General features: G+C 27.7%; 1 protein-coding gene across 1 annotated transcript; it reads right to left on the reverse strand.

Moving 5' to 3' along the window:
• Positions 1-2,827: 2,827 nt before the first annotated feature.
• Positions 2,828-11,805, reverse strand: LOC142227122 (phospholipase B1, membrane-associated-like). Its single transcript, XM_075297471.1, has 2 exons — positions 11,652-11,805; positions 2,828-4,235 (listed from the first exon to the last, which is right to left on the reverse strand). Exon 2 carries the CDS (start codon positions 4,206-4,208, stop codon positions 2,886-2,888), a length of 1,323 nt encoding a protein of 440 aa, XP_075153586.1. The 5' UTR covers positions 4,209-4,235; positions 11,652-11,805; the 3' UTR covers positions 2,828-2,885.
• Between the last annotated feature and the right edge of the window lie 2,809 nt (positions 11,806-14,614).

Below are 14,614 nucleotides of genomic sequence, written 5' to 3' on the forward strand. Positions count from 1 at the left end.
TGTATAGAAATAAAATTTTGACAAATTTTCTATGGAAATAAAAAAAACAACAATAACAAAACAAAACGAATGAAAGAAGGGGAAGCACGCTCAAAATAAACCCAGCCAACTGCACTCAAATCGATGATTTGGCGGTGGCAAGGGAAAAGAGATATGTTTGTACGAATTTATTTTGGCATAAGCCGGCTATCATGTAAAACCTTTTTTCGGAAGGTTCCAGTGTGGTACATTGTTGGGTTTAATGAACTGCCTGAATTTATTCTGATAATTGCTTGATAGTTTTGCTGCAAGTAGAGGATGCTGATGAGGAATGTGGTAATTCCATCCAACCATTTTGCAGTCTATAGGGCTTTGCCCAAATAAATTTGACAAACATTATTTTCCTCTGTTGGTTAAACTATATTTGTAGTTTAGTCAATGCATGGTTTTAAGCTGAAATCAAAAAAACAACAACAATAAAATTTTGACAATATTTTCTATAAAAATAAAATTTGGACAAAATTTTCTATAAAAATAAAATTTTGACAAAATTTTCAATAGAAATAAAATTTTGACAAAATATTCTACAGAAATAAAATTTTGACTAAATTTCCTATAGAAATAAAATTTGACAAAAGTTTCTATAGAAATAAAATTTTGACAAAATTTTTTATGGAAACAAAATTTTGGCAGAAATTTCTATAGAAATAAAATTTTGACAAAAATTTTCTATGGAAATAAAACTTTGACAAAAATTTTCTATGGAAATTTTCTATAAAAATAAAATTTTGTATAGAAATACAATTTTGACAAAATTTTCTATGAAAATAAAATTTTGGCAAAATTTTCTATGAAAATAAAATTTTGACAAAAATTTTCTATGGAAATAAAATTTTGTCAAAATTTTCTATAAAAATAAAATTTTGACAAAATTTTCTATACAAATAAAATTTTGGCAAAATTTTCTATGAAAATAAAATTTTGACAAAATTTTCTATGGAAATAAAATTTTGACAAAAATTTTCTATGGAAATAAAATTTTGACAAAATTTTCTATAAAAATAATATTTTGACAAAAATTTTCTATGGAAATAAAATTTTGACAAAATTTTCTATAATAATAAAATTTTGACAAAATTTTCTATAGAAATAAAATTTTGACAAAATTTTCTATGAAAATAAAATTTGACCAAATTTTCTATAGAAATAAAGTTTTGACAAAACTTTCTATGGAAACAAAATTTTGACAAAATTTTTTATGGAAACAAAATTTTGGCAGAAATTTCTATAGAAATAAAATTTTGACAAAATTTTCTATGAAAATAAAATTTTGACAAATCTTTCTATGAAAATAAAATTTTAACAAAATTTTCTATGGAAATAAAATTTTGACAAAAATTTTCTATGGAAATAAAATTTTGACAAAATTTTCTATAAAATTTAAAGTTTGACAAAATTTTCTATAGAAATAAAATTTTGGCAAAATTTTCTATGAAAATAAAATTTTGACAAAATTTTCCATGGAAATAAAATTTTGACAAAAATTTTCTATGGAAAGAAAATTTTGACAAAATTTTCTATAATAATAAAATTTTGACAAAATTTTCTATAGAAATAAAATTTTGACAAAATTTTCTATGAAAATAAAATTTGACCAAATTTTCTATAGAAATAAAGTTTTGACAAAACTTTCTATGGAAACAAAATTTTGACAAAATTTTTTATGGAAACAAAATTTTGGCAGAAATTTCTATAGAAATAAAATTTTGACAAAATTTTCTATGAAAATAAAATTTTGACAAATCTTTCTATGAAAATAAAATTTTGACAAAATTTTCTATGGAAATAAAATTTTGACAAAAATTTTCTGTGGAAATAAAATTTTGACAAAATTTTCTATAAAAATAAAATTTGGACAAAATTTTCTATAGAAATAAAATTTTGACAAAATTTTCTATAGAAATAAAATTTTGACAAAATTTTCTATAGAAATAAAATTTTGACAAAATTTTCTATAGAAATAAAATTTTGACAAAATTTTCTATAGAAATAAATTTTGACAAAATTTTCTATAGAAATAAAATTTTGTCAAAATTTTCCATAGAATGTTTTCCATATAAATAAAATTTTCTATAAAAATAAAGTTTTGAATAAATAAAATTTGCTATAAAATAAGATTTTTGTATTTGATAGTTTTTTGCTAAAATTTTCTCCAAATTTTGGTAGTATACTTTTGGCGTAACCATGCTTAAAATACGTCTAGAATTAGAATTTCTGACATATTGGAATATATTGCGGTGTCTTCGTTGGTCTGTTTATATATGGGAGTTACAGTGGTACAGAGGTTAGCATGCCCGCCTTGCATTCAAAGGGTCATGTGTACAATTCTGGTTCGACCAAACACCAACAAATTTTTCAGAACTGTGTTATCCTCTCTCAGTAATACTGGTGTCATATTTGAGTGTTTCAAAGCACCGCAATGTGGAACGCCATTTGGACTTGGTCCCTTGTCATTGAACTAAGCATAGAATTGGGTAGTTCTCAGCACTCAGTGATAAGAGAGAAGTTCACCACTGTGGTAAGTGAGCCTGAAATGACAGTCCATTATAACTAACCTAACCTATATGAGGTTTTAGCAAACCGTGGATCGCAAAAAAATAAAATTTAATTTCGGTCTTTGTGTATCTAAAGTACATCCATATTTCCAATTTCAGGCAAACCTTACAAAAATTGAAGAGTCTACAAGACCAAGAAGTAAATTTCAGAAAAAAAGCCTCTAAACGAAGAAGTGTAAAGAAATTTAATTTTACCAATTTTAAAAAAAAAATTCTTAGAAAAAAATTCTAAATTAATATATAGGAACAATATAATAATCTTATAAAAATATCACATCGTATTTAAGGCCTTTACTTAAAACTATTTTTATAGGTAGCTATATAGGGTCTCTGCTCGGTGGGACATTCAAATCTCACGAAAGGTTCCACAAAAAAGGATTCCTTTTGTCGAGGAGCTTGTAACATATTATTCCATAGTTCATTGGCTGCAGCGGCATGACCCAATTGACTAAAATGAAAACAATCACTGGCCAAAAAACGAAGATCTGTATCACCATTGTCCTTCACTGGTAGACTAACATTGGCGGTGAATGATTGATAGAGAACAACAAAATCTTTTGTATAGAATTCCTTTAGCGAGGTAACAAATTCATCAACATGTTGCCATCGTGAAATAAATTCAGAAATTTTTTCTAAATATTTCGACGTATAACGTTCACTAAAGATACAATGACAGGCACCACTATGAACCATCTGACATGCCAAAGGGATATTTTGCATTTGATGTATCGTCTTGACCATATTAGGAACTGGTATTAGATTCACCATCAATCTTGGTATATTATCACGTAACAAAGTTAAGGCATTTCTTAGGTCGCGCTCATGAAGTTGTAAAAATTTCCATAAATTCTGATGGTGACACATGTCCGAGCATATATCATTGTTGCCCACAAAAATGGTTAAAAGTTTCCAATGTTTTGCCATATCGATGTGAGGATCTTGACGCATACGTTGTATAAGAATTTGAACTTGATAGACCAGATCCCGAGACATAATCATTGGTTCGGCTATATTCAAATGGGATTGACGATCTACTGTGACCACATTATCCACAGAGAAACCATACAATTTAGGATTGAATACCCTAAGGATGTTGGGTAGTGTCAGAATTGTCCTCCAATCAGCCATACCACCTCCCGAAAAACTCATTCCACGAAATTCAGTGAGAAGATCAAAAACTGTATTCGATAGAACGCCATTGCCTGCAGTCAGTGAATCACCTATGGCAGCTATTACATCAATATCACCAGGTCGTAGTTCATCTACACTGGTGGGCGGCACTAAGGATCTCGAACCATTTAACTGACAAGGAAATTCATACCATTTTCGGGGTTTCTGAATTTTACCCTGTTCCCAATTGATTCTATACAAACGGTTCCAATTTTCCGAGGATCGATTAAGTAAAAGTCTCCTAAGGTATACGAAGATGTCACGGCCATTATCCAAATTGGTAACCAATAGTTTACCATTACGGGCTTTTTGGAGATTGAAATTTGTTTTATGTATACCGGATTGGTTGAGGAAGTAATTGATATCATTTTGCCGTGGAGCAGCATGGCGTGGAGTTAGGAGAAAGGCAATAATTAGACGTAGTAGAAGATGAAAGGATTTCATTTATTGACCAAATATTGTGGGACGAATCTGAAAGTAGAAAAAAGAGGGTTTAACAATTACAGTTAATTTTAATGAACCTTCAGATATGGTAACTAATTTCCATTTCACAAAAATATATTTTAAAGTGATATGTAATGCAATGAAGGCAAAGACCTAAATATTTATTTTTATACCCTCCACCATAGGATGGGGGATTATTAACTTTGTCATTCCGTTTGTAACACATCGAAATATTTCTCTAAGACCCCATTAACTATATATATTCAAGGTCGTGGTGAAATTCTGAGTCGATCTGAGCATGTCCGTCCGTCTATTGAAATCACGCTAACTTCCGAACGAAACAAGCTATCGACTTGAAATTTGGCACAAATAGTTGTTATTGATGTAGGTCGGATGGGCCATATCGGTCCACTTTTACGTATAGCCCCCATATAAACGGACCCCCAAATTTGGCTTGCGAATCCTCTAAGAGAAGCAAATTTCATCCGATCCGGCTGAAATTTGGTACATGGTGTTAGTATATGGTCTCCAATGACCATGCAAAAATTGGTCGAAATCGGTCCATAATTACATATAGCCCCCATATAAACCGATCACCAGATTTGACCTTCGGAGCCTCTTGGAAGACCAAAATTCATCTAATTCAGTTGAAATTTGGAACGTGGTGTTAATATATGGCCTCAAACACCCATGCAAAAATTGGTCGAAATCGGTCCATAATTATATATAGCCCCTATATAAACCAAACCCCAGATTTGACCTCCGGAGCACCGTGGAAGAGCAAAATCCATCCGATTCGGTTGAAATTTGGTACGCGATGTTAGTATATGGTATCAAACGGACCGGCCTAACAAACGTAGGGTAGGGGGTGTTCCCTTTCAACCAATTTTTTGTTTTTTAATTTTTCTGTATTCAAAACGTTGGACAATCTTCTACATTTCCTGTGAATTTCAAGCGTGGTTTATCAAGGGGAGGTATACTTCTCCACAACATACCATCCAATAAATCGGAAAAAAGTAAAAGTACCACCGTGGTGCAATGGTTAGCATGCCCGCCTTGCATACACAAGGTCGTGAGTTCGATTCCTGCTACGACCGAACACCAGAAAGTTTTTCAGCGATGGATTATCCCACCTCAGTAATGCTGGTGACATTTCTGAGGGTTTCAAAGCTTCTCTAAGTGGTTTCACTGCAATGTGGAACGCCGTTCGGACTCGGCTATAAAAAGGAGGTCCCTTGTCATTGAGCTTAACATGGAATCGGGCAGCACTCAGTGATAAGAGAGAAGTTCACCACTGTGGTATCACAATGGACTGAATAGTCTAAGTGAGCCTGATACATCGGGCTGCCACATAACCTAACCTAACCTAACCTAAAAGTACTTAAAAATTTGTTAAAGTGTTGGACACGAAGAACATTCTTTTCCCAAACATATACTGGAAATTGAAGCACCCACTACTTTGCCTGTCAACTTCATGTAAATTTATGTTTTTTACTTGAAAAGTCTGGGAGAAGCTTTTGGAAAAATCATAAAATTATGTACCGAGTTCCCATTTATCGACAATCCTGTACTTTCTATTTTCAAAAAATCGGGCAAAAGGGAACCCCCCTCCATCGCTCCTCCCCGACCAGATATCGTAAATTCACGTACCCTATATTCCCTTTCCCCAACCAGACATCGAAAAATCATCTACCCTGTATAAATTTAATCATCTTCTCCCAATTTCAAGTAAATCGGAGAAGGTTAGAGTTTGCTCTATTTTTTTAAAGGGATGTCACTTACTCTGCAAATTGCAAGAAACTTTGTAAACTTTCCTTCAAGTTTCATAGTGTGGGGCAAGGAGACGGTTCCCATCCAAATACCCAAAAATCAAGTACACCATATTGATTTCATAACCAACCCTTACGGCCTTTGTAAATTTCAAGTAAACTTGAGAACTCTAGTTTTTTTTTTTAGTTTTAGAGGAGGTCTTCCTCCCCGTCCAAATATCGAAAAATGGTATTGGGTATATTGTGCAGACGTCCCAGAAAATCTCAAGCAAATTATAAGCCAAATTTTTAAACAGCAGGGCAAGGGAATGCCCCTTCCTTCCGAATGACACAAAATATGATATCCATTATAATAATATAACCTACCCCACATCCTCTGTAAATTTCTAGTAAATTGAAAAAGTTTAATTGTTTCACGGTATATACGTGAGGAGAAATAAGGTCTCCCTGTGCCCTTTTATTTTTTACCCGACCAAATATTAAAAAATCATATACCTCTTATAAATTTCATAATCTTCCCCAAGTTCTCCGTAAAATTTCAGTAAGTCGACAAATTTTTGTTTTTTCTCTGTACTTTAAAAAAATCGGACATATGGGAGGCCCCTCCTCGACAAAATATCGAAAAATAAAGTAGCTGGTCCTTGCCTAGTCGCCCCCTTCAACCATCCCTGAAAATTTCAAGCAAATCGGATAATTTTGTTCCAATTTTGAAAAAGTCGTACAAGGGGGAGGTCCCTGTTCCCGTTCAAATATTAAAACATCAGGTACTCCATAATAAATTCATAACCTCACGGCGTGTTCTCTGTAAATCTCAAGTAAATTAGAGAATTTTACTGTATTTTTCTGTACTTTAAACAAAAATCGTATATAGGGATGGTCCACCTCCGCGATCAGATATCTAAAAATAAAGTAAATAAAGTTTTTGTCTAGACATCACCCCTAACCTTCCTTGGAAATTTCATCCAAATCGGAGAACTTTGGCCCAATTTCGTAAAAGTCGGGCAAGAGGGATGTGCCCCTCCCCCACCAGATATCAAAAAATTAGGTTCCCTATTTTCACCACATGATTATCCTCTGCGTTCTCTGGACATTTTTCATGTGAGAAAAATAAAATTATTTTATAACAAAAGCAACTGCGATGAATTCAAATTATATATTTTTGTAATGTGCGCTGTATATAAAACAGATTTTCCCGCTGAAATTTTTCTTGATTTTTTGAATTCTTGAATCTTTCTATAAACCTCACGGAGGCCGAGACTTTTCCAACGAATACAAAACCGTGGAAATCGGTTCGTGCGTTCTGGAGTTATTGCGTCAGAAAGGAAAACCCGACTTATTTTTATATAGTAGAAGATTTTCTGAAAACTATGTTTCTATAGAAAATTTTTTAAACCTTGTTTCTACAGAAAATTTGGTAAAAATTTTATTTCTATAGAAAACTTTTTCAATAGAAAATTTTATTTCTATTGAAAAGTATGTCCAAATTTTATTGCTGTAGACAATTTTGTCAAAATTTTATTTCGATAGAAAATATCGTCCAAATTTTATTATTCTCCAAATTTTATTATTATAGAAAATTTCCTGGCATTTCATTTCTGTAGAAAATTTTGTCAAAATTTTACTTCTATAGCAAATTTTGTCAAAATTTTATTTCTGTAGAAAATATTATCTAAATTTAATTTTTATAGAATATTTTCTCAAAATTTTAGTTCTATAGAACATTTTGTCACAATTTTATTTCTATAGAAAATTTTGTCGAAGTCTTTTTCTATAGAAAATTTTGTCACAATTGTATTTCTGTAAAAAAATTGTTTAAAATTTTATTTCTATGTAAAATTTTCTCCAAATTTTATTTCTATAGGAAACTTTGTCAAAATTTAATTTCTATAGAAAATTTTGTCAATAATTTTACTTCTATAGAAATTTTGTCAAAATTTTATTGCTACGGAAAACTTTCCCAAAATTTTATTGCTATGTAAAATTTTCTCCAAATTTTATTACTATAGAAAATTTCCTAGCATTTTATCTCTGCAGAAAATTTTGTCAAAATTTTACTTCTATAGAAAATTTTGTCAAAATTTTATTTCTGTAGCAAATTTTACTTCTATAGAAAATTTTGTCAACATTTTATTTCTATAGAAAATATTATCAAAATTTCACTTCTAAACAAACTTTTGTCAAAACTTTATTTCTATAAAAAATTTTCTTAAAATTTTATTTTTATAGAAAATTTTCTCGACATTTTATTTCTTTAGAAAATTTTGTCAAAACTTTATTACTACAGAACATTTTTTCAAAATTTTATTGCTATGTAAAATTTTGCCAAAATTTTACTTCTATAGAAAATTTTGTCAACGTTTTTTTCTGTAGAAAATTTTGTCAACACTTTACTTCTATAGAAAATTTCGTCAATATTTTATTTCTATAGAAAATGTTGTCAAAACTTCACATCTATTCAAACTTTTGTTAAAATTTTATTTCTATAAAAATTTTTCTTAAAATTTCATTTTTATAGAAAATTGTGTCAAAATTTTATTTCTATAGAAAATTTTGGCTAAACTTTATTACTACGGAAATTTTGTCAAAATTTTATTACTATGTAAAATTTTGTCAAAATTTTACTTCTACAGAAAATTTTGTCAAAATTTTATTTCTGTGGAAAATTTTACTTCTACAGAAAATTTTATCAACATTTTTTTCTGTAGAAAATCTTGTCAACATTTTGCTTCTATAGAAAATTTTGTCAACATTTTATTTATAAAAAAAAATGTTGTCAAAATTTTACTTCTATAGAAATTTATTTATATAGAAAATGTTGTCAAAATTTCACTTCTATACAAACTTTTGTCAAAACTTTATTTCTATAAAAAATTTCTTCAAATTTTATTTTTATAGAAAATTTTGTCAACATTTTATTTCTATAGAAAATTTTGTCAAAACTTTATTACTACGGAAAACGTTGTCAAAATTTTATTGCTATGTAAAATTTTCTCAAAATTATATTACTATAGAAAATTTCTTATCATTTTATTTCTGCAGAAAATTTTGTCAAAATTTTACTTCAATAGAAAATTTTGTCAAAATTTTATTTATATAGAAAATGTCAAAATTTAACTTCTATAGAAATTTATTTAAATAGAAAATGTTGTCAAAATTTCACTTCTATACAAACTTTTGTCAAAACTTTATTTCTATAAAAAAATTTCTTAAAATTTTATTTTTATAGAAAATTTTGTCAACATTTTATTTCTATAGAAAATTTTGTCAAAACTTTATTATTACGGAAAATTTTGTCAAAATTTTATTGCTATGTAAAATTGTCTCCAAATTTTAGTACTGTGGAAAATATCCTAATATTTTATTTCTGTTGAAAATGTTGTCAAAATTTCACTTGTATACAAACTTTTGTCAAAACTTTATTTCTATAAAAAATTTTCTTAAAATTTTATTTTTATAGAAAATTTTGTCAAAACTTTATTATTACGGAAAATTTTGTCAAAATTTTATTGCTATGTAAAATTTTCTCCAAATTTTATTACTATAGAAAATTTCCTAACAGTTTCTGTAGAAAATTTTGTCAAAATTGTAGTTCTGTAGAAAATTTTGTCAAAATTTTATTTATATAGAAAATGTTGTTAAAACTTTATTTCTATAAAAAAATTTCTTCAAATTTTATTTTTATAGAAAATTTTGTCAAAATTTTGTTTCTATAGAAAATTTTGTCAAAACTTTATTCTACGGAAAATGTTTTCAAAATTTTATTGCTATGTAAAATTTTCTCAAAATTTTATTACTATAGAAAATTTCCTAGCATTTTATTTCTGCAGAAAATTTTGTCAAAATTTTACTTCTATAGAAAATTTTGTCAAAATTTTATTTATATAGAAAATGTCAAAATTTAACTTTTATAGAAATTTATATATATAGAAAATGTTGTCAAAATTTCACTTCTATACAAACTTTTGTCAAAACTTTATTTCTATAAAAAAATTTCTTAAAATTTTATTTTTATAGAAAATTTTGTCAACATTTTATTTCTATAGAAAATTTTGTCAAAACTTTATTATTACGGAAAATTTTGTCAAAATTTTATTGCTATGTAAAATTGTCTCCAAATTTTAGTACTGTAGAAAATATCCTAACATTTTATTTCTGTTGAAAATGTTGTCAAAATTTCACTTGTATGCAAACTTTTGTCAAAACTTTATTTCTATACAAAATTTTCTTAAAATTTTATTTTTATAGAAAATTTTGTCAAAACTTTATTACTACGGAAAATTTTGTCAAAATTTTATTGCTATGTAAAATTTTCTCTAAATTTTATTACTATAGAAAATTTCCTAACAGTTTCTGTAGAAAATTTTGTCAAAATTTTACTGCTGTAGAAAATTTTGTCAACATTTTATTTCTATAGAAAATGTTGTCAAAACTTTATTTCTATAAAAAAAAATTCTTAAAATTTTATTTCTATAGAAAATTTTGTCAAAATTTTATTACTACGGAAAATGTTGTCAAAATTTTATTGCTATGTGAAATGTTCTCCAAATGTTATTGCTTTATGAAATTTCCTAACATTTTATTTCTGTAGAAAATTTTGTCAACATTTTATTTCTGTAGAAAATTTTGTCAAAATTTTACTTCTATTGAAAATTTTGTCAAAATTTCACTCCTATACAAACTTTTGTCAAAATTTCACTCCTATACAAACTTTCTTTCTTTCTTTTTCTTAAAATTTTATTTTTATAGAAAATTTTGTCAACATTTGATTTTAATAGAACATTTTGTCAAAAGTTTAATACTACGGAAAATTTGTCAAAATTTTATTGCTATGTAAAAATTTTATTTCTATAGAAAAATTCCTAACATTTTATTTCTGTAGAAAATTTTGTCAAAATTTTACTTCTATAGAAAATTTTGTCAACATTTTATTTCTATAGAAAATTTGGTCAAAACTTTATTATTACGGAAAATTTTGTCAAAATTTTATTGCTATGTAAAATTTTCTCCAAATTTTAGTACTGTGGAAAATATCCTAACATTTTATTTCTGTAGAAAATGTTGTCAAAATTTCACTTTTATACAAAATTTTGACAAAACTTTATTTCTATAAAAATTTTTCTTAAAATTTTATTTCTATAGAAAAGTTGTCAACATTTTATTTCTATAGAAAATTTAGTCAAAATTTTATTTTTATAGAAAATTTTTTAAAAATTTTATTTTTATAGAAAACTCTATCAAAATTTTGTTTATGACATGCCCATGTTACATTTATCGCTTCTGCGCTAATTTGCATCACTTCCGTATCCAAAAAAAAACTTTTCCACTGGTTTTTTGGCCAAATATAAAGCAGAGATATATCACATTTGAGTTCTATCACGAATAATTTTATATCTGAGTGAAATATATCACAATGATTTTGTAAGCTTGTATGCACTAAAATTAGCTGTCACTTGAGCGGTTTGGACAAGATAGCATTCTAATTTTTTTTTTATAAAAAAAATTACATGTTTATTAACAAATAACACTAAATTGTAATTTAATTAGCTACATAGGCCTTAAGCTTAGCCTGAAGTTGGTAGCAAGACATATCGATAACACTGTATGTTTTTACCTCATTTAAATTTTGTTTATTTATTGGTTTTGTAGGTTTCCCTGTACTGTATAATTTTCTTACTTTATTTAGAAGTTAACTGGCAAATGTAAATTTAACATTCCCTCGTATCCTTAATTAATTCCTTTAAACCATTTTACGCCATCAATATTGAGAAAACGTTCTAAACTCTTCCGCTTTTAATTCACAACTAATTGCTTAACTCAACCACTTCCGAGATGAGCCTAACAAAACTACTTTCTGGCAAAGTAACAATTTGTTCGGTGACATTTTTTTTTAAATATTTTTAGTTAATATACTTTAAAACGTTTTTGCTGAACAACAATAAAACAAAATACATATAATGACCAAGAAAAAATGCTATCCAAATAAAACGTTCAGAATTCAACATTAAACAATGAAAATAAACATCGAAAAATGACCAAAACATTCAACATTGACTGGATAACAATTACTTGAACTTCAAAAGTACAAACAAATTGTTATGAAAAATAAAAACAAAAACTATTACGCTTAAAAAGCTAACTACATACTGTAAAGGGCAACATGATCAGCTTCAATGATTTATTAAGACCCCTACACAAGAGGAAATGTGGACGAACTCAAGATGCTCTAATAAGGCCTTTGGCGACAAAGGGACTCTAGAGTGGTGCGAAACATGGTGCACAACAAGCAGTGTTACCAAGTGTTTTTAAATATTGAAAACTCCCTAAATTGTTTTTATAGCCAAAGTCAATTAAAAAAAACTAATTGTTCCAATTGAAATATTAATTGATACAATTAATTTTAGTGATTGATTTTTGCTTCAATTTAAAAATTTTATTGAACCTATTAAAATTAACATTTTAATTGAATATTTCTTAAAAATCAATTAATATTTTAATTGGAAAAAATATTGTTGATATTTTTTTCTGTGTGCTAACCTCTTGAAGAGCAAGCATATAGGAATTATCCCTTTGCAAATCGAGCCATTTCTTTAAATGCATATATAAAATACCATAGAGTTCAGTTAACACCATATAGATCCACAACTACCAGGTGTAGCGAAATGTGTAGTGCATTGACTTTTGCCCGCTTTATTTGTGAATAGTGTAAATACAAAAAATTTTTAAGAGTGTTAAACATTGATCTTTGACGTTACGATGCCATAAGCATTACCGACATCATTATCGCCGTGTGTGTGTAGGGCATACTCTATTCACGACATTTGTTGCTGTGATTTTTGTCAAAAAGATAAGTAGACGGAAGTTATCGCATATTACTTGAAAACATTGATCATAGTCAGAAACAACAATTTAGTTGTGTGAGAATTGACAAACGATAATTTTTGTAAAAAGAAAAAACCGAAAATTCTATAGAAATAAAATTTTGAAAAATTTTCTATAAAAATAAAATTTTGATAAAATTTTCTATAGAAATAAAATATTGAAAAATAAAAATTTATAAAAATAAAATTTCGTTAAAAGTTTCTATGGAAATAAAATTTTGTTAAAATTTTTTATAGAAATAAAATGTTTTAACAAAATTTTCTACAGAAATAAAATTTTGACAAAATTTTCTATAGAAATACAATTTTGACAAAATTTTCTACAGAAATAAAATTTGGACAAAATTTTCTATAGAAATAAAATTTTGATAAAATTTTCTATACAAATAAAATGTCGACAAAATTTTCGACAGAAATAAAATTTTGATAAACTTTTCTATTGAAATAAAGTTTCACAATAATTTCTATAGAAATAAAATTTCGACAAAAAATTCTATAGAAATAAAATTTTATTTTTTCTTTTGATCTCAGCTTAAAAGTGAATATTTGTATAAAATGTATTTTAAGCATAGCCGACTATCGAAAATCGTTTTTCGGGATGTTCGAGTGCACTTCATATTGGGTTTAATAAACTACCCGAATTTATTCTGATAATGGGTAGATAGTTTTGCTGCAAGCAGAGGATGCTGATGAGGAATGTGGTAATTTCGAAACGGCTGTCCATCCAACCACCTTGCAGTCAGAGGAATTTGCCCAAATAAATTGACAAATATACTTTTCCTCTGTTAGTTAAGCTGTTTAGTCAAAGTAATGGTTTTAAGATGAGGCCAAAGCAACAAATATGATTGAAATAAAATTTTTACAAAAAATTTCTATAGAAATAAAATTTTGACATCATTTTTTATAGAAATAAAATTTTGTTAAAATTTTTTATAAATATAAAATTTTGACAAAATTTTTTATAGCATTAAAATTTTATAAAATATTCTATAGAAATAATATTTTGACAAAATTTTCTATAGAAATATAATTTTGTTAAAATTTTCTATTGAAAAACCATTTTGTTAAAATTCTGTGCCGCACTGTGGAACAGGGTATTTTAAGTTAGGGCATAAGTTTGCAACACCCAGAAGGAGACAAGATAGACACATGGTGTCTTTGACAATAATGCTCAGGGTGTGTCCCTGAGTCGATCTAGCCATGTCCGTCCGTCCGTCTATCTCTGAACTCATTTTTGTGATCAAAGTCAAGGTCGCACTTTAAGTCCAATCGCCTTCAAATTTGGCACAAGTTCCAGTTTTGTCAAATAAAAATATGACAAATTTTTCTACAGAAATAAAATTTTGACAAAATTTTCTATAGAAATATAATTTTGAGAAAATCTTCTGTAGAAATAAAATTTTGAAAAAATTTTCTATAGAAATAAAATTTTGACAAAATCTTCTATAGAAATAAAATTTTATTTGTTGTTTTCATCTCAGCTTAAAAGTGAATATTTGTATACAATTTATTTTAAGCAAAGCCGACTATCGAAAACCGGGAGGTTCGAGTGTAATTTTGATTGGGTTTAGTAAAGTACCCGAATTTATTCTGATAATAGTTTGATAGTTTTGCTGCAAGTAGAGGATGCCGATGAGGAATGTGATAATTCCGAAACGGCTGTCCATCCAACCACTTTCCAGTCAGAGGAATTTGCCCAAATAAATTGACAAATATACTTTTCCTCTGTTGGTTAAGCTGAGGCCAAAACAAGAAATAT

Source organism: Haematobia irritans, chromosome 2, assembly GCF_050003625.1.
Source record: "Haematobia irritans isolate KBUSLIRL chromosome 2, ASM5000362v1, whole genome shotgun sequence".
In the NCBI taxonomy this organism is placed as follows: Eukaryota; Metazoa; Arthropoda; class Insecta; order Diptera; family Muscidae; genus Haematobia; species Haematobia irritans.